The sequence below is a fragment of the Neopsephotus bourkii genome, unplaced genomic scaffold, assembly GCF_033783945.1.
Source record: "Neopsephotus bourkii isolate Nb327-2 ecotype Australia unplaced genomic scaffold, CSIRO-AGI_Nbou_v1 NB_1637, whole genome shotgun sequence".
Classification (NCBI taxonomy): Eukaryota; Metazoa; Chordata; class Aves; order Psittaciformes; family Psittacidae; genus Neopsephotus; species Neopsephotus bourkii.
The window spans coordinates 8,061,411-8,083,157 of record NW_026902112.1 but is presented as its reverse complement, the minus strand read 5'-3'; the positions used below and the strand labels follow the sequence as shown (position 1 = coordinate 8,083,157).

Sequence of the window (21,747 nt, the reverse complement as noted above, 5' to 3'; positions counted from 1 at the left end):
CACAAAGCTACGTCCAAAAAGGCAGAAAGAATTGAAGCTGTATTTCTGAACATTAAATCCCCTTCAATGTGGTATGGTGGCCATTGAAAATGGAGACCTCCAGAAGGAGTAGCTGTTGTCTTTGGGACCAGTAAAGATTATCTTGATAGGCAGTTCCCTAAAATCATTTAATTCCAGATGAGTTAGCAGATTATTTAATTTGCTTACATGTTATCAGTAAAATGTCACCAGGACAGTATGAGATAAGGAGGGTGTTGGTGGGGATGCTTTTTGCCTTGACTGTGTTGAAGTCCAGACTCCTGTTTGGCTGCATGGTAACTGTTTTCTGGTTTTGACTCTGTCACTTCAGGGGCAAAGAGGCCCTCCAGGCTTGCCGGGACCCTTTGGACACAAGGTGAGCATGGACTTTATTGTGGACTGGCTCTCTCAATTGCTGGAACTGAAGAAAAAATTATGGTGAAAACAAGTCTGCTTTTCACTGGAAAATAAGAGTTTGCGAAACTGCCGCTCAAAGGTGCACTTCCAGCCTTTTAGGAAGTTCCTTTCTTTATTAAAGATTTCTTTATTGATGTAGATGTAAGATGATTAAGATATGAATTAGCTGTGTTCACTATCCACATTTAAAAACCCTTCCAGCATTGTATGGATTCAACACAGACTAAGGGCTCAATGCACGCTTTTTAAGGGAAACTGTGACTGGAGACCTCTAATCCACACAGCTAGAGAGGCATTGCGTAGGTAAAGGATGATCTACTCTTGAGGCTGCCTGTCAGCTCCACAAACAGCACTCCTCTGTAGCACTCATCTCTCTCCAAGGAAGCTGTGAATCGTTTTCCAATGGGACCAGGTAGTCCTGGATTGCCCTCATGTTTTGTAGTTAAGGTAAAGACTACATAGTTGATGATGTTAATGACACTAATTTCTTCAGCTGAAAATGATCTGTATTCCCTTATAAATACACAGCAAGTAGAGAAAGGAATACAACAGCAAAACCCTTTGCTTCTGTGAGTATCTGGTTTCTGCTTGAACCTTCAATCAGACACATTAGAAATTCTCCTCTTTGAAATGACTGTGTCCTCATCTGGATTGGAAGAAGAATGGGAAATTAAAACTGATTCTATAAATGATATTAATAGGAATATTGCAGTAGGAGATTAAATCCATCTTGGTCCTATATATTTGAAATAACCAGACTGCTGTGAAATGCTTTCATTTTGCTGCGTTCTGTATAAATGCATTGTATTCAGTTGTATTTATCTTTGGAGAGTTCAGAACACAATAATAGGCTGAGAATTAACATTAAAGTCAGAAAAAAAAAACACTTAAAACAACCTCATGAAATGCCTTATTCAATATCAACAAAAGATGGAAAGAATCTTAATTGTGCATGGGGAAACGCTATTGAACTTTTTGGATTGAAATTATGTTCTTCAATAAAATAGAGCGAAAGGATCTGCTGGAATGTTTGAACTAATCAGAATACGTTTTCTTTCACCCTCTTTGCAGCATTGTTTCTTTGTAATATAAGATTAGTTTAAGAAGGAACAAAGGAAAGGAAAAAATAGGAAGTATTACAGACTGAACTTTGGGTGCGCAGAATCTATGGGTAATGATTTTTCTATCATGCTTCTATATTATTGGAAATAGCATAACAATAAATAACATGAATAAGATTCATTGTTATGAATCTACTGCCAACATGAGACCAAATCTCAGAGCTGCAATACAGTCCACAGAAATCTTACTTGATTACAAGAGAACAGACTTCAAATTTAAGTATTGCAACTAAATTCTTTCTTAGCCCTCCAACTACAATGTCCTTTAAACAGTGCCAAGTAGTTTTCTGTGCTCTGCAGGTTTTACTATTGAAAATCCTTCTTTCTAGAAAAGCAGTCTCTCCTTTTGCAGCATAGTCCTCTGGAGACAATGGTAGAACTGCCGACTAATTTTTTTGCCCCCAGAACTGATCATACACTTCTGTGGGCAGGCCTATGTTGGTGAAAGAAAGGAGACCATTAAGATGTAACCAAACATTCCTAGTTCTTTCTTCCATGGGTAAATTTTTGGCACTGGTGAGGCCACACCTAGAATACAAGAGAGACATTGAGGTGCTGGAGCTGGTCCAGAGAAGGGCAATGGAGCTGGTGCAGGGCCTGGCACACAAGTGTGATGGGGAACTGCTGAGGGACCTGGGGAGTTCAGTCTGGAGAAGGCTCAGGGGGGACCTTATTGCTCCCTACAACTGCCTGAAAGGAGGCTGTAGCAAGGTGGGGTCAGTAACAAGTGATAGGACACAAGAAAATGACCTCAAGCTGCACCAGGGGACATTTAGACTGGAGATTAGGGACAATTTCTTCACCAAAAGGATGATCAGGCATTGTAACAGGCTGCCCAGGCCAGTGGTGGAATCACTGTTCCCAGATGCATTTAAAAGGCATGTAGATGTGGCCCTCAGTGACAGGGGTTACTGGTGTACTTGGCAGTCCTGAGGTAAAGGTTGGACTTAATGATCTTAAAGGTCTTTTTCAACCTAGTTGATTCTATGATTCTAAATATTAAACAATGTTTGCAGGTTAGCCATCTAGCACTGAAAGACAGAAAGAAAATCACATTACGGTACTTAGAATTTCCCCAAGCTGAGGAGGGTATCTAATAATCTGCAGGCAGAGGGAATTATTGGAAGAAGGATGTTGCGCACTAAAATAAAATACTTGTAGAGGTTGTGTGCCTGCTCTGTTATGTGATGTGGCACACAGTGACATTGTCTGAGTGCTCACAGAGGTGGTCTGGAGGTCTGTAGAGGGAGGGGGCTATTTTCTTGGCGTGATGTGACAGTAGCTGTCACATGCTATCTATCACCATATCCCCATGCTGTCACAACTTGATATGGTTCCTCTGTGGGCAGGATCAGGTCAGGATGTATCAGTGTTATGTTTGTTGCGGAACCTGACTGCATTTCAGTACTTAAAATAGGCCTATAAGAAAGATGGGGAGAGACCTTTCAGCAGGGTCTGCTGTGATAGGATGAGGGGTGATGGTTTAAAACTAAAAGAGGGGAGATTCAGACTATATGTAATGAAAAAATTCTTCACAATGGGGGGTGATAAAACACTGGAACAGGTGGCCCAGAGAGGAGGTGGATGAACCATAGAATCATAGAATAGTTAGGGTTGGAAAGGACCTGAAGATCATCAAATTCCAACCCCCCTGCCATCCCTGAAGACATTCAAGGCCAGGCTGGATGTGACTCTGGGCAACCTGATCTAGACAAAGATGTCCATGCTCATTGCAGGGGGGTTGGACTAGATGAGCTTTGAAGGTCCCTTCCACCACCAAACTATTCTGTGGTTCTACGTGTTCCCAACAGTGCACAAAGCCCTTATCTTCTTTCTTTGTTTCAGGGTGAGAGGGGACCTCCCGGCCTCCCTGGACAGCCAGGAGACAGAGGTGCACCAGGAGTTGGGCTGGCTGGACCTCCTGTAAGTACCAGGTCCTGCTGCAATCTGTATCAAGGCAATGACTTATCTATCACCACCTTGGGAATGCGTTGCCTGTGCTCAGCTGTGCCAAGAGCATGTTGGACATTTCACCCTCTGAAGACGGAAATGGCAAACTAGTCGAGAAGCTGCCATTTGTGGCTCATATGTCTACCCGTCTGTTGTGAGAGCTCTTGATGCGCTCATTTTTAGTTGAAAGTCAGAGAAGTGCTATAGGAGCAATTGATATCACTGGCTGTTACTCCTGACTTTTCTGTGTCATCTTGACACATTGGCTGTCGATGTGAGTTGAGATGTGTGCTGAACCAGCAGGTCTGGTCTACTGGCCAGACGGAACCTTGCTGTCACCTTATTGGAAGTGATGAGTGTGACACACACGCCCACATCAGTGACATAGTCAGCACTGATGGGAAAATACAAGATCAGGTTGCTTAAATTGCTGCATTCCAAGAGAGCCAGGGTCCCCATACTTTCCCTCAAAACATCCAGATCTGGCCTCATCTCTGGTCCCTCTATCTGGGAGTCTGCTATGGAAAGTTTGGATTTTCATATTGCTGGGCTTTGATCATTTCAGTACTTGTCATGTACAACTGCTTTTGAGATGAGGGGAGGTTGGAAGTACTCTGACTGCAGCCCTGCTCAGAGACCTCCAGATGTGCTCTGAATTTGCAAGTGAGATGTTTAGGAGGAATCAAACTTTATTCCTAGCTGTAACTGTTAGGTAGTATCTGAGACCTTGTGTTCTTTTGCAACCCCTTGTACACACCATGATACTGTACCAATCACAGTCAATATTTTCATGCTCTGGTTATCTAGATACAAGTTTCCTAATTAGTACAGGAAATTACCTTTAAAATGATATCATATTGCTGTGTAATCCTGGATGACAAATCTGGTTTTCTGAGCTAGGTTTCCACTTCATATTTGCTTTTACCAAGCTGAATACTATATCAAGTAAAGCAGACTGGGTCAGTCATGTTTTGCATTGTGACTCTGTCATGGCCTTCATGGTCCTCACAGTTACCAATGACTGAAGATTTGCTGAGTGCTATTTGTTATGATTTATCTAAGGAAGAGTGATGTTCTTGCATTTCTTCATGTTCAGTCATTAATATTAAAAAGAGATTAGCAAATGAGTATCTGGTTTGTTTGAAAGTCACTAGCTTGTGAGTTGCTTTTAATTACTGATTTTTACATTCAGTGCAGGGGTAGATGAGTTCACTTCTGCATCCTGATGTACACTAGATGACAAAGTTATTCTTCAAGCATCTGCTTGAAGCATCTGCTAATTTATGAACATAAGCATCTGCTGATTTATGAACATAAATAACTAAGAATTTGATACCAAATATAGATATTTCTTGTCTCACACCAGAAGACCACCTTTTTTGTGAGTCATCATTATTTGACCACTCTTAGGATAAGTAGCCACTTAGGATAAGTATCACACTTTCCTGATCGATTTCTCTTTATTTATGTAATCTGCTTCCCTAAATACATTTTTCAACAACTATTACAATAGTTTTCTCCACTGTAGATTTATCATAACCTCAGCTCCTGTGCAAAGACTCTGGAATCTGGAAACCATTGTATAACCTTGAATACATCAGGCTTTAACGAAGACTGAGTCCCACAGAAAGAAAGGAGTAAAGTTAGTAGAGCTGCTTCATTGCATATCACGTACTGAATTAAAGGTGTCAGCCTATACCCTTTTTAGCAATGTGGAAACACTGTGTGTATAATACTTTCAGCTTCAGAGCTGAGAGGCAGCAACTCTTTCTAATTAGAGTTCTCGCCCTGTTTCCTCCTGTGCCCTTTAGCTCCTCTTGGGCTTTGCTCCTGCACAGAAGGTACATATAGATGATGATTTTCTTACTTTGTCTGCTAAAGTATTCAGTTGCCTAACGCTGAGCCATAAACTGAGTATTAGCAGAGTGTGTTCTTCCCTCTGAACCAGAAGAAGAGAAACAGGGTGAATTCACATGCTTATGCTAAAGCTGCCTAATAGAGGTGTGTGCTGCATAAGTAAAAGGGTTTTGCTCGTGTTTTGCCTTGCCCTGTTCATATTACTATGAGTTCAGAATTTGTATTTAGTCTTCACTTAAGCAGAGCATTAAGGTGTCTTGCATGGAGGACTGTATGAGGATTAGTGAATTAATGTGTCTGAAATAGAAACCAAAGGTTGAAAAGTCTTGGTGTGAGACAATTTATTCAAACACAAACCCAGAGATGTGAGGTCAAGCCTCTTTTTGGGTGTATTTGACTGGGTATGGATATTCCATCACTTCTGTGTTGTCCCTATAGAAGTGGATACCTTCTAGTGGCTCACTCTACTCAGCTACACCTTTTTAAATCACATCCCCAAACAAACAGCTTATGCAGGTCCACTGCACTCCCTACTTTGACCTTATTTAAGGGTACAAAGGTTCTGTGGGATGCTTTTCCTTTTGTTAGAGGTCACAGATTACAGTGGTCTTCAGGACCTGGGGGAACTGTCCTGTTCCAGCCCAACAAATATGAAGGTGCTGGGGTTCTATGTCCTCAGGTCCAGCCAGTAATGCTGCTAAGCACACGGTGTTAATGGGCATATGCACATGCAATTCACACACATACATGTGCGGCTGTGCAGACCAAAGCAGAGGACAATGCTTTATGAACACTCACATAAACCTAAACAGCACTCTCAGGAGCATGATCAAGAATGTCTCAGTCCCTCTTCTCCTCTCTGGCTGATGAGGTTTGAAGGCCACTGTTGGGATATATAAACGAAATGTGGATCTTTCCAGCAGCTGGTCCTGGGCACCTACTTTTCCCAGTACTCGGGCCTCTGCATCCTTATGTCCTCCAGTTGCTGGCACTCAGTCCTCTCGTCCTTACCAGCTCGTGGTTTCAGGCCCACTAATATTCTATGACCCAGACTCGGATTCCTGATCTCACCCATGCTCAAGCATGTTACAAACAGGTTTTAATGTGAATATAGTAAATGTGGTTACATCAGGCTGGTGGCCAGTCACTGGTGGGGCTCCCCAGGGCCCAAGGAGGGTAGTGCAGGAGGAGGTGCTGATCTTCTCTCTCTGGTGATCAGCTATAGGACATGAAAAAATCAAATGAAGCTGCATCAGGGGAAGTTCAGATTGAACACTGGGAAAAGGTTCCTCACTGAAAGGGCAGTCAGTCACACAAACACGATCCCTAGGGAAGTGGTCACAGCACTAAGCCTGTCAGAGTTCAAGGACCACCTGAATGATGGTCTTAGTCATATGGTTTAGATTTAGGCAGTCCTGCAAGGAGCAGGGAGTTGGGCACAATGATCCTTATGGGTCCCTTCCAACTTCAGATATTCTTTGTCTGTGGTAATTTAGTACAGGGCTCAGGCAGACAAGTACCATGTTAGCATACAGCTGACCCCTCTGGTCCCTTTTTCTCTCTTTCTTTCTCACTCTGCCTATGACATTCCTTTAAACATCCTGCTGTGAGTATTCTACACCCCAACAATGTCTGTGTGAGCAGCCTATCAGACTTTCTCTTTTTCCTCACTCTTCCTACTCCAATTTTATGTTGGTGCTTCAGGACCCAGCCTCATCAGCATTTTCAGTGCTTTGATTGCTCTTTTCTGTTCGCAGGGCCCAGTGGGACCTCCAGGAGACAAAGGGTCATTGGTACAGTATGTCTTTCTAATTACACCCAGATTTTATGGGGAGGGGACAACCCCACTAATTGCATTTCTACCAATTACTTGATGAAGGCATGGTTAGTTTCTCCTTGCCCAAGGATTGTAGGGTCACAGTCTGCGTGACCCTTAAAAGGACTTCTCTTGTGCATTAGCAACTACTTGTCTGCTATATTGAGTTGTGAGAAACAGCTGATTGGGACTCTTGGCATGGTGACAACTTTTCCTTACCTTTAATAGTCTTACAAAAAGAAAGAATGAGTTTAACCCTTAATAACTACTGCTGTCCTTACTGGGTTTGTCTGTTCTCTCCCTGCAAGGGTCCCCGCGGTGTACCTGGTATCCCTGGACCACAGGGGCCTCCTGGCCAGGATGTAAGTAAACTAAAAGTGTAAGTGCTCAAGAAATCTGCTCAAATCTAATTTCTAATTAGAAAATCTGATTTCCCTAAAAACTGAGCTCCTACTCAACTGCAACCATTGAGTGTTACTAGGATGGTCGAAGGGAGATGATTCACAGAAGTGAAGCTCTTACAAGTTAGAATGTCAGGGGGAAAAGCAGTTAGGCTAAGGAGGGTTGTCTCAAGGAAAGTGGTGATCTTTACCAGTGAACCACTTTTAAATGACACTAGAGATGGGACTTGGCAGCATACACTGGGGAACAATCCCACACTGGGAAAGGATGATATTTAAGCTATCTAGGAACTTCTTAGAAGCTGCTGAGATAAGTAACCTATAATATATCTATGAAAACTGGGCCACAGCTGTTAAAAAACTCATGTGAGTTCATTTTTCTTCTGCTACTGTGCACGAGAACTGACATTTTAACCTCTCGGTGCATTGTTCTCACTTGTGCCATCTCAGTGGGTGAGTCATGGAGCTGAGGGATATAGAGAAACGTGGCAGGCACCCAGCTGGAAAGCTGACCCGTCTCACTGACTGGTTTTGTCGCAGTGTGGAATCAAAAAGAGGAGTGTTTTAAACTCTGCTGGTCAGCCCGCTCTGTGATGTGGAAACCAGTCCTGGAATAAAACCAATGAGGAGGCTCTGAAGAGTTTGAAAGACTTGATCTTTGGATTTGTGCCTGTTAAGGGATTGCTGTGGGAAGGAGGCAGTGGGCTTTTGTAGTTTTTCTCAGAGCTTCTTTGTGATGCTGTCATGTATCATAATGCATCATTACAAGGAGTAAGGGGTACAAACGAAAACAGGGAAAGTTCAGGTTGGATAGAAAGAAGTTCTTTACTGTGAGGGTGGTGAGGCACTGGCACAGGTTGGCCAAAAAAGTGGTAAATGCTCCATTCCTAGCAGTGTTCAAAGCCAGATTGGATAGAGCCTTGGGCAACATGGTCTAGTGTAAGGCATTCCTGCTCATGACAAGGGGTTGGAACTGGACGATCTTCAGGTCCTTTTCCAACCCAAAGCATTTTATGATTTTGTGATTCTATGTCTGAAATGGTATCAGTTTTCACAAAGTCCATGCAAAGTGCTTTTGAGCTCTTGTGTTGCTTTAATGATGTACATCAGCTGCCTTAAAGGGTGTACTTTCTCATGGGATGGATAGGCTTTCATCCTGCAATGTCTGGAGAAGAAGGCTTAGTTTTCTTCCCACTTACTTTATCACAACACAAATTATTGTGGGGAGAGTATTCCTTCAGAGACTATGATAGCAAAAATGGTTCTTTGCCTTCATCACCCTGTGTCCCTGAGCAGCTACAGGTTCAGAATTGATTGTGTCCTGCTGACTGCCTCTAGATCTTTACTTTGTCTCAGATGTCTGATATTTTCAATAAAGCCATTTTAAACAGGAGCTTCAATAGATGGGTTTAGTACAACTGTATTGTGTGAGAAGAGTGACAGAGCCAGCTTTTGTGAGTCTCTTTCTGGCTCTACTCAGATCAGCATTAGCTGGTCAGCTCTCGGAGAAGAAGTATTACAGTCTTTACATCTCCCCCTTTCCCTGCAGAAATTACCCAAACAGAACCATTCCGTATGGTACTGATAAAACGCATCCTTTATTACACCATTTGTTTTAATTGCACTCAATATAGCCTTTAGGAGCTCTCTGTATCCTGACTGATAGCCTGTTAAGCAATTCCACCTGCATTTCAGGAAGTGTAAATGCAGCTACAGGGCACATTCCAACATTCCTTGATGTAACAGCAGGGATACCTACTCTGACAAGATCATGCATTTGCAGTTTCCTGATCTCCACTTTCATTTATGACTAGTACAAAGGATTTTTTGTTCTGCTTTTGCACTCTTGTGTATCAATGTGGTGTTCCTGTATTCTTTGAAGCATGCCCATTTTTGTACTCTGTTGTGTTTAAACCGTATGTCATCAGGAAAGCTTCAATTTGAATTGCTAATATGAATTTACCATGCAACTCCCAAGCCATTCATTGGTAATAGCTTCAATTACTTGCCTTGGTGTCTTATTTTTTGCTGTAGCCTTTGCAACTATATCCCATTTAATTTTTTTGTGGGACTGAATAATTCTTTTAAATCACATTTACATACATTAAGTTATTCTCTATTTTTTCCAGTTGTGGACTCACCAGATACTCTTAGTGTCTGCTATGAGTTGTATTCCCTGATACTGCAAATCAGATTTACAGTTATATTTGGGGAGGTGGAAAAGTCAATACTTCTTTTGCAATAGCTTTGGCCAGAATTACCTCCTGTAAGTAAATAGATTGGGTTTTACACATGACTCCGTTCTAGCTTCTTTCTCATGCCCTAAAAGCATGTGCCATATTGTTTGCAACAGCACTGACCAGGATCACCTTTTGAAACATTAAGTTCAATCAAACAACAGAAGTTCTCAGGGCAGTGCTTCATTCTATTAAAAGTTGGGTTTGAAAATCCTTGTCTATGTGTACAGTGCAGTCATGCTGGTTTGGTTTTATTCCATTCCTCTTAGCAAAAGGTTTGGTGTTTATTTGGATAGTAGGGGCTGTAGCAATAGAACAAGCGGTAATGGGTTTAAACTTAAAACAGGGTAAGTTTGGGTTAGATATAAGGAAGTTCTTTACTGTGAGGGTGCTGAGGCATTGGAACAGGCTGCCCAAAGAAGTTGTGAATGCTCCATCGCTGGCAGTGTTCCAGGCCATTTTGGGCAGAACCTTGGGTTGACATGGTTTAGTGTGAGGCATCCCTGCCCACGGAAGGGGTTTGGAACTGAATGATCTTAAGGCTCTTTCCAGCCCAAACCATTCTATGATTCTGTGACGTCCATAAATCCCTACAGTTCTCTTCTTTGGGGACAAAGCTAGTACATATTGGCTTGTCCTTAAATTTGATTTTTCTTTTTTCCCCTGGTTAACTAAAACTCTGATTTTTAAAGCCTGAAAATTATTTTCTGTAGTTATTGTTGTGGTCTTTCTTTTCCCCTATAATAGGAATAACCAGTTCCATATCAAGGCTACTACATACTGTGCCTACTTTCATGCCCCTAATTACTTCAAATATCACAAAGATGATCTTAAGGTCCTTTCCAACCCTAACTATTCCATGATTCTATGGCTTGCACTTGCTTTTGGGAAGAACAGAAAAAGTCCAAATCACATTTTAAGAGGGCAGGATGCCTGCATCAAATATTTTAAAAAGTGTGGCCTTAAGCACCTTCTTTCAGAGACATTGGCCAATCTCATTTACTGAGAGATACTGGTCCCCTCCTTGCCAGCTGGTCTAGCTTGAAGTTTGCTGATGAATACACATCCTCTGCAATGCACACGCACCAGGACTGGGGAAGATACAGATGCTTGCACCATCCTGACTGACACCAGGTCACCTGTGGTCCCATGCCAGCTATCCATTCGCTTTGCTCATGCTGGTATCCACTATGTGGTTTTGGGAAGGAACACAATTCCCATCCCAGAGTCTGTAGGTTGAAGACCCCTACAGTCACTCCAGTAGCTGGCAGATAGGCTGGGGAGCCAAGATCCCAGTCTGATTGCAGTAGCTGGCACCAGTTTTCAGTAATACGCACATGCAAGTCTTGCTTAGTCCTTGTAGCATGCATACATACACATTATGCTAAAAGAGAGTTAAGAAAGGATTAATAAGAAGATACGATAGGGTCATAGAGATCAGGTGGAGGGCTCAGCCAGACAATTTCACTGACCAGCCCCTTTTACAGACAGAGAGGGTAATGAGGTCTTGGAACAGGCTTCCCAGAGCAGTGATGGAATCACTGTCCCTAGATGTGTTAAAAAAACATGTAGATGAGGTCCTCAGTGACATGGTTTAGTGATGGTCTTGACAGTCCTGGGGTATGGCTGGCATGATGATCTTAAAGATTTTTTCCAGCCTAGTTGGTTCTATGATTCTGTGATTCTGTAACATATTTATACAGCCTCTTTTATACCCTTGTCTGTCTACTCCCCTGCTTGTTTCTCACTGCTTCCTTTTCCTATGCACATCCCCTCATGCTTTTCTACATCTCTATCAATTCCTGCACTTCTAGTTCAGGAGCCCCCCAGTTTATAATCTTACCACTTGCTAGGTCCAGCTTGATCTTCCTGGAAGTGCAGACTGTGGTTTCTTGATAGCCCATCCAATTAGTGTGAGTTGCAAGGTTTGTTTCTTGTTAGGTCTCTATCTTATTTTATTTTGTTTCTGATTTCTTCCTTTTCCCTTCATTTCCAAAGTGGCAACACCTTGGATCAGATAACCTTGCTGGATTAAGCCTCCTCACACTCTCAGATGTCTTCATCAATTAGTGTGACTGTCCAACTTTAGTTCCCATCACTTCCTCCCTTATTTGTCGGTCAGGTTTGTGTCCCTGTATGTTCTTATTTATGGCTTCCACCTTGTTTTCCCTTGTTGCATTGAAAAAGGTACCTCTAAAGGAGCAGACGCTCTCTGGCCTTAAGCTTACACTGCACATTTTTGGGAAAGCATCCATTTTTCCCTTTGTCTGCTGGGAGATAAAATGCTTCTGTTCAACATACCTATTTAATTCCCATAGATTAGAAAACAATCTGAATGAGACATTCTCCTGCCCTACTATTAGCAGTGAGTGCACAAATTTAATAGGCTCTTTCTGCATTTTGATTATGATCATTTTAATTAACATAAACATTGAATTAATAACTTTTTAATTATATTAATTATTTATAGCTAAGTTCCAGTGTTACCAAGAAGTTAATCTTCCCCTACATTTATTTTCATAATTGCAAAACCTTTGTGGATGCATAATTACTGCCACGAGACCTGAAAAGCAGAGATTTCTGTTCTGACATTGATTTTGCCATATAGTGAGAAGGATAATTCCAAGAAGCCTTTGTGTTTGTTTTAGGATGCATACACATCAGATTAGAGCACATTTTTTAAACCCCCTATTGGCTTTTTATTCCTGGGACTTGCAACTTATTTTAGCTATTGCATTTCAAGCTTTACTTTCGTCTTGTAACAGAACCACCCCACCATAAGCCTGTATGACTGGTTTCCTTGTATGCTTTCTTTGATTTTCCCATACATCACTTACCTAAACCTCAATTTTCAGCATGTCATCTGCACAGCTTCCATCAATCCCCAGTTAGAGACCATTCCTGTATGTCACATTTTGCAGACATGTACATTATACCTCCTCACTCCTAACATCTTTTTCCTGCACTGGTTTGCTGTACCACTGATTGAATATTCTACATAATGCCAGCCGCTGTTGGCTGCAAGCTCCTGAAAGTGTTCAAACTTTATGAGCCTTCCAACACTGGTTATTTGGATCTGTGCATGTTCCTTCATCACATCAGTAACATTTCTTTTCAGTACCATGCATTATTTTTGGGTAGACTCTCTGAAGTTCTTCTTTTATGGATTTATTTCCTGGCTTTCTCTTTTCTAGTTTCCTCTGCTGTTAGTCAGCTTGTCAGGTGCAGTTATACCCTCTGTGCCTTTCTTCTAGCCCTTTCATTCTGCTCTGAGCAATGTTTGCAGCTTGCCCCCTATTGTCATCCTTTTCTAACTCCAGTCTGTAAATCTTTCCTCTTCATTGGCCTCTGTTTCCAGTTGGCTGTTCTCTGATAATGCAACATTCTGAAGCGCCATCATCCTACACCTGGTTTGTTCAATTCAATATCCTGTCTTATTTGTAACCTGCTAAAGACATCTCCAGATCCACAACATACAGTGTTCAAGAACATAGGTCCATCTTTTTTTGTCTCAAGGCAATCTCATACTATGTGGATATCACAGTCGTGCTTAAATCTTTCCCAGGATTTGAGTTTTAGTCACTCCCTTCTTTTCTCATAACTAACAAGTCTTTTCTATATTCATCTACACATACATCTTCTTTAAATGCTCAAATTCCACTGATAGCACCATGTCATGTTCCAGATCCCTGAGCAAAAGGCTGTCAGGAGCCCTAACCTAGAAGCAGTTTATTTGTAGCTATATGAGTAGTCAGCATGAAAGACATTTTTGAATTGTCTGTTCTGTGTTGCTTTCTGATCCAGGATGATTCTTATGGCTCAAGTCTGTGCTTTTCATTGCACTCCTTAGAGCAAGCGCTGTGTGAATATTCCTGAACAAACTAGGCCTGGGAATGTAAGATCTGTGGAACTGTTATTTAGGCAACACTTTTCCTGCTTGCAGAAGTGGTTGAGAGCCACAGTGGACAGGATGCCAAAACCATGATTGGGCAATTAGTATCTGTGAAAGAGAAGGGACTTTGGGAACATCCCATAATCTTCTGCATTCACATTGCTGCTCTGTATAAGAACCAAAGTATAAATGGTTCTAATATCTCCTTAGATTTACTCAATTCCCCAGAAGGACTTTTGGGGGTAATTATGAGCTAAGAATCTTCTTCTCACTTTATCTTCTCTTGGCTCTCACCTGAAGAAGATTTGGTTCCTCAGGAAACAAGCTTTCATCTGTGGACGTCAGTAGTACTTCACTTCCACTTCAGCTCTACTTCAGTTCGTGCTTAATATTCATGTCAGAAAGTCAAGGTAACTGAAGGGTTGTTGTTTACCCAGAAGTGTTTATTGTGGACATAGAAAGGGAGCAATCAACGTATTTTCCCATTTTCTCTCTCCTCTAGCAAGAGGTACAGGATTTAAATTATAAGTGAGATACAAGGATGAAATTCAAGTTTGCCTTATAGCTATAATTATTGTGTAGCAGGGTACCTGAACGTGCTTAAGGTGTTCATCCCCAGGCAGCCAAGTAACTTTCCATGTAGTTGTCTGCATAAATAATACGATGAACTGATTGGAGGCAACGGATCAGCCTGAGACAAGGTGATTAACAGAATACCCAGTGCCCTTCCTGGCAAAACATTTGGCCAAGTTCTGAAGGAGCTTTACTGCTGGAAATATGGGATAGTTGCAGAGAGTCCCTTAGGTAGCCCCTGCCAAGACTGGACTGGTTGGAATCTACTACTGATATCTTCAGCATGTTAATTAACATCATGGGTGGAGAATCTGGCATTGTCCCAGAGACCTCTCCAGATGGGACCTCCTGCAGAATCAGCAAAACTGAACACAGATAAAGTGCTTTTAAGTGTTTTTTAGTAGAAACTGTTCCTGCAGGTCCAGAAATGGTCACATAAGACAGCCTTTTCTATGTGGTTAAGATAGCTAGAAGGTATTTTATGTGTATGTTCTTTAAGGCTCTCAATATGGATAAAACATGCATATGCTTGAGTGATGACCAAGGGTGATGGGCAAGGTGAATCCAGGAATTTAACAGAGAATGATTTGGACAAATATCACCCATTCCTACTTAAAACACCAGTGCAAGGATCCTTGCAATGCAGATTTTTGTCATCATCTCGACATTGACCAAGAAATTTAGTTTCTCATGTGAGCAACATTTTATCCAAAGATTCAAAGATAATCTTTTGTTTTGCTTTGTCTGTTGTTTTTTTTCTTATTCATTGATATTTATTTTATTTTTTAACAAAGCAATGGTTTGCTAATGAGAAGCAAACTATTGAGGGATGATGTCCCCTTTCCAAACCATAACTTCCTGAACCTCACATTCTAAGGATGCTGGTCATTTCTATGCCTTCATCACAAGAAAACTGATACCAATTGTTAAACCACAACACTAATACATCCCCACAAACAAAAAGGCCCATTGCTATTTATGTGGAAGAGACCTGTCTGCAAGGCTTGTGCGAAGCAAGATCTTGATTTTGCATGTTACAGGTATCTCTAGGAATCAAAAGCTTCATCCTTCACATTATTGCAGTGCATAGTGCTTCTTGTGATAAGAAGACAAACTAAAGCAATTTCAGGGTTTATGTGACTGGCGTTTAACAAGATCACAGAATAGATAAATGACATTTAGGAGGGGTTCAGAGGATGTTTAAAGTTGTGGATATCTCAAGGAATTTACTGTTTGTCATATGCAAGAAACAGGTCAGCAGAGTGGGGGAGCGTCTCATAATATTGTATGATAATTTCTCTTTCTCTTGATCTCTGTAGGGTCTACCTGGAAATCCAGGGGAAAGAGGACCTCCTGGAAAACCAGTATGTAACTTCACTTCTACATTACATCTTCTTTTTAACTCAGTTACCACCTCTACACCTCACCTCAGAAGTGCACTTCAGTGCATTTCCACTGCTGCTCTTTCCAGCTGAGCAGCTTGAAAAGCACTAAGAACCACTGAGGGGTTCTGGTAAAAGTATCTGTGATGGCTTTAGAACAGTATGGAAATAACAGGATACCCTGCATGTAAATACCCTCAGCAAGAGCTCATCTCAGGTGCGATGAAGTGCAGTAGAAAACTAGGGCAGGAAGTATGTGTTTGGCTTAGGAAGGGCAAGGGAAACCAGTAACAGCCCATAAGCATGTTCAGGAAAAATTCTTATATGTTGATGCTGTTTAAAATTGCCTGATGTAATGAATTTTTCATTCCACAGGGCTCCCCACCCCTGCTCTCTCCAGAGGACATAAATCTCTTAGTAAAGGTAATCAGCCTTTGGTGATGGTGGGAGTTTGATTCAGACCTGACTAACACTCTGTGATGAGAAAGTGTCACAGCTACAAGTGCAAAAGGTGCCTTTAAATACTCTGTCAAAGCTTGAAACTTGCAGGCCTTGCACTGATGCCGGGACACTGGAGCACATGCTGGAGATCAAAATCCTTTTACCGTCCCCAGCAGTGAAATGACCTAGAAAGATATTTAGAACATGGTGTATGTTACAAAGCTCTGAGTCTTTTTTTGCCTCTTTGAGGCATGCATTCCCAAGGAACAACAAACATTTTCCAGTTGTATTGCCTAAACCAGAAACTGGAACCTATTTTAATGAAAAGTCTGATTTTTTCCTGTATACATTCAACAGTGACTGGAGCAGTTTTGAACTGTGACTGCAGTCAGTTTGGATGGTGCATTTGAAAGGACGAGGGTAATTAACCCAAAATGCACCCATGTCTCAAAAGTGATGATCTGTCTGTCTGCTTTTACTCTCCATGTAGGGAGTTGTCTGGGAAACAAGTCAGTATTTGATAGCTGCTGATTGCAAAATCTTTACAGATTTAAATGGGCTTAGCTGGGAGATTTTTAAGCAATCTTGGGACATGGCAAGAAATCCTTTCTTATTGATTAGAAGAAACTAAAACTAAAAAAATCACCTGATTTTACCAACCCGATTTATAAAAGAAGCCTTTTAAGTTTGCCACTGTGAAATTGCTTCAGTGAAGAGCTGCTGGTCTTCTCTTAGGCAGCCAAGTGTTTTTCGGGAGGTTTCACCGTATGGTATTGTTTGGGATTTCTGATCAGGACAAGACTGAGAGAATGATTCTTGGGTACAGGATGTCATTTTTATGTTCCTTTGGTTTTGTGCTTTGATTATGTTACAGTTAAAAACACTTGTATGCCTTGCATATTCTGTCTGCTTGGTATTTTTTCATTCTACACTTGATACAGGTCTACATAAAACAACACTTTGAAATCCCAGATTAAATTAGGGCTCTTGTTTTAGGTGTTTCTCAGGAACTTATATAGTACATAGATAAATATTCATGTAGGAACTAAGACTTAGAAAGACAGTTTACCCCACAGTTTTGCAATGGAACATTGACAGAGTTGGGTGTTGGAACAAGGTCTCCCAGCTCTCCACCTGATGATCAGTGTCTTCTGATGTACTGTTTTTTATAGGCAGGATTTGCTTCCCTTTTGCTAAAAGGGAGTCTGCCTTTGAAATGAAAATGTCATACTCAAGGTAATGCACTTCTTGAGGACAGTAGAAATGTAAAGACTACTGAGACGATGCTTCAGAAGGTACTGGAGGGAGGCAGTAGATCTCCATGACAGAATTTGGCCAGGACACTGTGACATTTCCTTGGTCTTCACAAACTCCATCAGATGAGTTCTCCTTGGCCATGCTAGCTGCTGAATACAGTTTCCTTTGCAAAACACTCTTCTGACATTGTGCTGCACTTAGCAACCTGCCCTCTGAGCAGTAGCATAGCTTTCAGACCCATGTAGACACAGTTTTCTAGTAGTCATGTAGCTTTGAAACAAGATTGTTCTTGATGGTCTTGCTTTGCAGTTCTCTAAGTCCCCCTAGGAAGACCTTTTCCTTGGTTTCTTAATCCTGGATGATCAGTTAGGACTTGTCCAACTGGAACTGATAGGAAACAACCCATGTGAGCATGCGTGAGTTCATCTGCTAACCCCCACTCTGCTCCACAGTGTATTACTAATTTCTTTCCCCGTGTTCTCTGCTAGGATGTGTGCACTGAATGCCCTCCGGGCCCACCAGGATTGCCAGGTATCCCAGGTTTCAAAGGTGATAAAGGTCTCCGAGGACCACCAGGGAGAGATGGCCAGGATGGGAAAATGGTAAGAGAGCCAGGGAAGTAACCATGTCTTGGATGTTTTGTAACCTTGTTTTCTTATAATACCTTTAGATGGTTTGTTTTTTTTTCTTGTCAACAACCTATTAAATGTTTTTTAAATGTTTGTAGAGTCAATGGACTTGAACTAGGGTTTACCTCTTCTGCATTGCAGGGGAATGCTGGTCCCAGAGGTCCTGCAGGCCCACCTGGGCTTGATGGCCCAAAGGTTGGTTGGTTTTCTTCAGCTATCTAATGAACACTTATTTGTGACTAATTATTACACTGTAGGATCTTGGTGACATCCATCTCTGTGTAAAGGGGTAGGACTGGCCTGTTGTGTGGACCCTTGTACTGGCAACTCACTGGAATGCCACGTGCATGTTGAACTGTACAGCTCCTCACATGAACACTGTTTCACTTAAATAGTGTCTTCTATTATCCCTTTGTTCGCACAGACACATGTGAAGGGCCTCATTCTTGATGTTGAATTTCATTATATCAGTGTGCTGATGACAGATAAATACTTACAAATAAATCACTTCACCTAAATCAGGTGAAGAGGAAACTAAAGCCTCAGCAATAGCTCCCCTGCCTGTTCCACTCCTCTTTGAATCTTATATGCTTGAATCATTTAAATTAAGGCTGGTTCAATGGGTTGCTGGACTCCCTACACACTATCTGTCATGGTGGTTTTATCCACAGATTCTGTTTCCTTAGCATGCTATAGAAAGAATTCCTTGTTTCAGCTTCTGACTAATGGTCTAAGGCACAGGCCAACATAAAAATTCTGATGTCTGAAGGATTCCAGTAATGACACTTTTCAAGCAGGTTCCATGCAGAGGTCTGTCATCAGTCTGCTCACAATGCCATAGCCTGGTCACAAGCAAAACCTTTACAACTACTTAATGTGAAATAAATCAAAACAAATCAATGAAGGGAGAGTTAAGGTGATTTCATGGTGGGCCAGTTTCATTCAGTCTTCCCTGCATTACTGTCCTACTGTCTAAAACAGCTTCTGCTGTTTTAACATCTTTGTATTTGCACTTATTAGAGTGTAGGACAAGCTAATAGAGATTCATGAATTAATTTTATATCTTGTAATTAAAAGTGTGGTGGGGAGAGCAATAGGGTCTCAAAAGTAAATATAGGGATGATCAAAATGGAAGTATGTTCCAGGATAAAATTTGCAGAAGAATTAGTAACCCATAATGACAATAGCTGGCAGAAAAGCCAAGCAGCCTGAAACATCCCATGTCTGCTGCTTTCTTATATGCTGTAAGAAAGCAGAAATTTGGGCAGATTGGATGTTTAGATGAAGTAACCAGAACCAGTTAACTGTAAAACTGTACATGTGCGTAAAATAAATTAATTGATAATTAGTCTAACTCGTATTGAGTGAAAAGGCAGATTCACAGAGTTTGCAAATGTTAAAAGAAAATATTTTAAGACCCCTACGAAGGTGCAAACACAGTCTCTATGACCCCTTTCTAAATACATTAGGCAGATCCTTGCAGTGAAGGACTGTACTTTTGAAGATGTAGTATATTGTCCTTACCAACACCATCCAAACTAGTATGGCGTTTTATTCTGAAATAGAACAGTAACCTCCAGATCTTTGCTCCTGAGCAGCCTCATTCTTTCTGGCAACATGAATTAGGTCTCTTTTAATTAATAAATAGTAGCCCCTCTGTCCCCCACTTATCTCCTAGCTCTCACGCAGCAAATCAGAGTATTACTTCCATGGCCATCAACTCATTAGTGCTCCATGTGAGGCTCGTCTTACTTTAAGCATAGATAATACAGAAGTGTACATTTGAGTTAGCTGCCTCTGTTGTGTTATCACTAGGGAATAGAGATTGAGAAAGAGGGGAGCACTTTCTGGGCATGAATTTTCTGACTGCACCTTAGAAATATCATTTTTATTGTGGCTGTTTCTCAGGGGAGAGTTGATAACTAGCTCATACTGTTGAGTCAGATCTGATTTAGTGAAGTTCCTAACAACCTGTCTAATTTCTAAGGATGTGTAAGTCTTTTTCATGTCCATGAGACTACAACATAAAAAAAGATGGGCTGTACTGGGTCTGCTCAAAGGCTATTCTTCACATATATTCCTGGCTCCAACACTGGTAGTAAAAGTCTAGGGAAAAATTTAGGATGAGGGCAAGTAAGACTTGGCCCTGATTTATGAGTTTTGTGCTCAAAAATATTCAAGTGCTTTATGAAATAGTTCAGAAAGCTGATACAATACTGACTCTAAGTGACGTTCAATGGCTTTTTTTTTCATTATCAGGGTGCTAAAGGAGACCGCGGTATGGCTGGGGATACAGGAGAAAAAGGTGAACAGGTAAAAAGAGAATTTTCTTTCCAAGTGCATTCGCTGTGATTGTCCCATCATGAATAACTCTTACGATGTCTGTAGAGGAATATCATTCTCAGAGGCAGGGAAGGAAGATGGGAGCTCTTCATCACTGATAAATCTCAAGTGTGCTGTGAGTGGAGCTGTAGCAGGCCTCCACAGACTTCCACCCCTATCTCCAATAAAAACCTTGTGTGATGTGTTTCATCACCTTTAGATTGGATGCATTCAGTTCTCTACATTACCTAACCCTTAGTCATTTCCCCAGATAATGCCTAAATGAGATCCTGGACATCAGGTGTCGTTGGGTTGAAAAAGCCAGTTTCTATTTGCCTTAGAAGGTGATTATTCTATGATTGTATGAATGTAGGGACCTTTTAGGAGGGATTGAGGTGCCACAGGAAAGAGAATGGTCTAAATTCAAGCAAACTTTTATAGCTAATTTTAGCAAGGGGTATGTCAACAGTTTAAGGTGCAAACCAGCAACTCTTCAATGAGATTTGTAGAATACTTTAAGCAGGTTTGGTTTCCTGCCTGATCTCCTGCCTTGTACAGTTCCACAGTATCTGTTCTCATCTTCCATTATGATACTAAACTGGGAGGAGTGGCTGACACACCCGAAGGCTGTGTTGCCTGGACAGGCTGGAGAGTTGGGCGGGGAGAAACTTGATGAAATTCAACAAGGGCAAGTGTAGAGTCTTGCATCTGGGGAAGAACAACCCCATGTACCAGTACAGGCTGGGGACTGACCTGCTAGAAAGTAGTGAAGGGGAAAGGGACCTAGGGGTCCTGGTGGATAGGAGGATGAACATGAGCCAGCAATGTGCCTTTGTGGCCAAGAAGGCCAGTGGCATCCTGGGGTGCATTAGAAAGGGTGTGGTTAGTAGGTCAAGAGAGGTTCTCCTCCCCATCTATTCTGCCTTGGTGAGGCTGCATCTGGAATATTTTGTCCAGTTCTGGGCCCTTCAGTTCAAGAAGGATAGGGAATTGCTTGAAAGAGTACAGCACAGAGCCACAAAAATGATTAAGGGAGTGGAACATCTCCCTTATGAGGAGAGGCTGAAGGAGCTGGATCTCTTTATGCTGGAGAAGAGGAGACTGAGGGGTGACCTCATCAACGTTTACAAATATGTAAAGGGTGAGTGTCAGGATGATGGAGCTAGGTTTTTTTCAGTGATCTCCAGTGCTAGGACAAGGGGCAGTGGGTGTAAACTGGAGCATAGAAGGTTCCACATTAACATCAGGAAGAACTTTACTGTGAGAGTGACAGAGCACTGGAACAGGTTGCCCAGGGGGGTTGTGGAGTCTCCTACGTTGGAGATATTCAAGGCCCGCCTGGACAATTTCTCTTGTGATGTGCTCTAGGTTACCCTGCTCTTGCAGGAGGGTTGGACTAGATGATCTTCTGAGGTTCCTTCTAACCCTTGGGAT

At 41.7% G+C, this 21,747-nt stretch overlaps 1 protein-coding gene across 4 annotated transcripts in view; it reads left to right on the top strand.

Annotated features, from left to right (window-relative positions):
* The window catches only part of COL22A1 (collagen type XXII alpha 1 chain), a 221,721-nt gene that overhangs the window by 177,041 nt on the left and 22,933 nt on the right, over positions 1-21,747 (top strand). For all 4 annotated transcript variants that reach the window (XR_009728580.1, XM_061374148.1, XM_061374149.1 and 1 more), the window contains 9 exons: positions 350-394; positions 3,402-3,479; positions 7,121-7,156; positions 7,488-7,541; positions 15,602-15,646; positions 16,040-16,087; positions 17,851-17,964; positions 18,133-18,186; positions 20,251-20,304. Coding sequence is in view for 3 of the 4 variants with exons in the window: in XM_061374148.1 (XP_061230132.1) it covers positions 350-394; positions 3,402-3,479; positions 7,121-7,156; positions 7,488-7,541; positions 15,602-15,646; positions 16,040-16,087; positions 17,851-17,964; positions 18,133-18,186; positions 20,251-20,304 (528 nt within the window). In the remaining variant the exon portion in view is untranslated. The remainder of the gene's footprint in view (positions 1-349; positions 395-3,401; positions 3,480-7,120; positions 7,157-7,487; positions 7,542-15,601; positions 15,647-16,039; positions 16,088-17,850; positions 17,965-18,132; positions 18,187-20,250; positions 20,305-21,747) is intronic.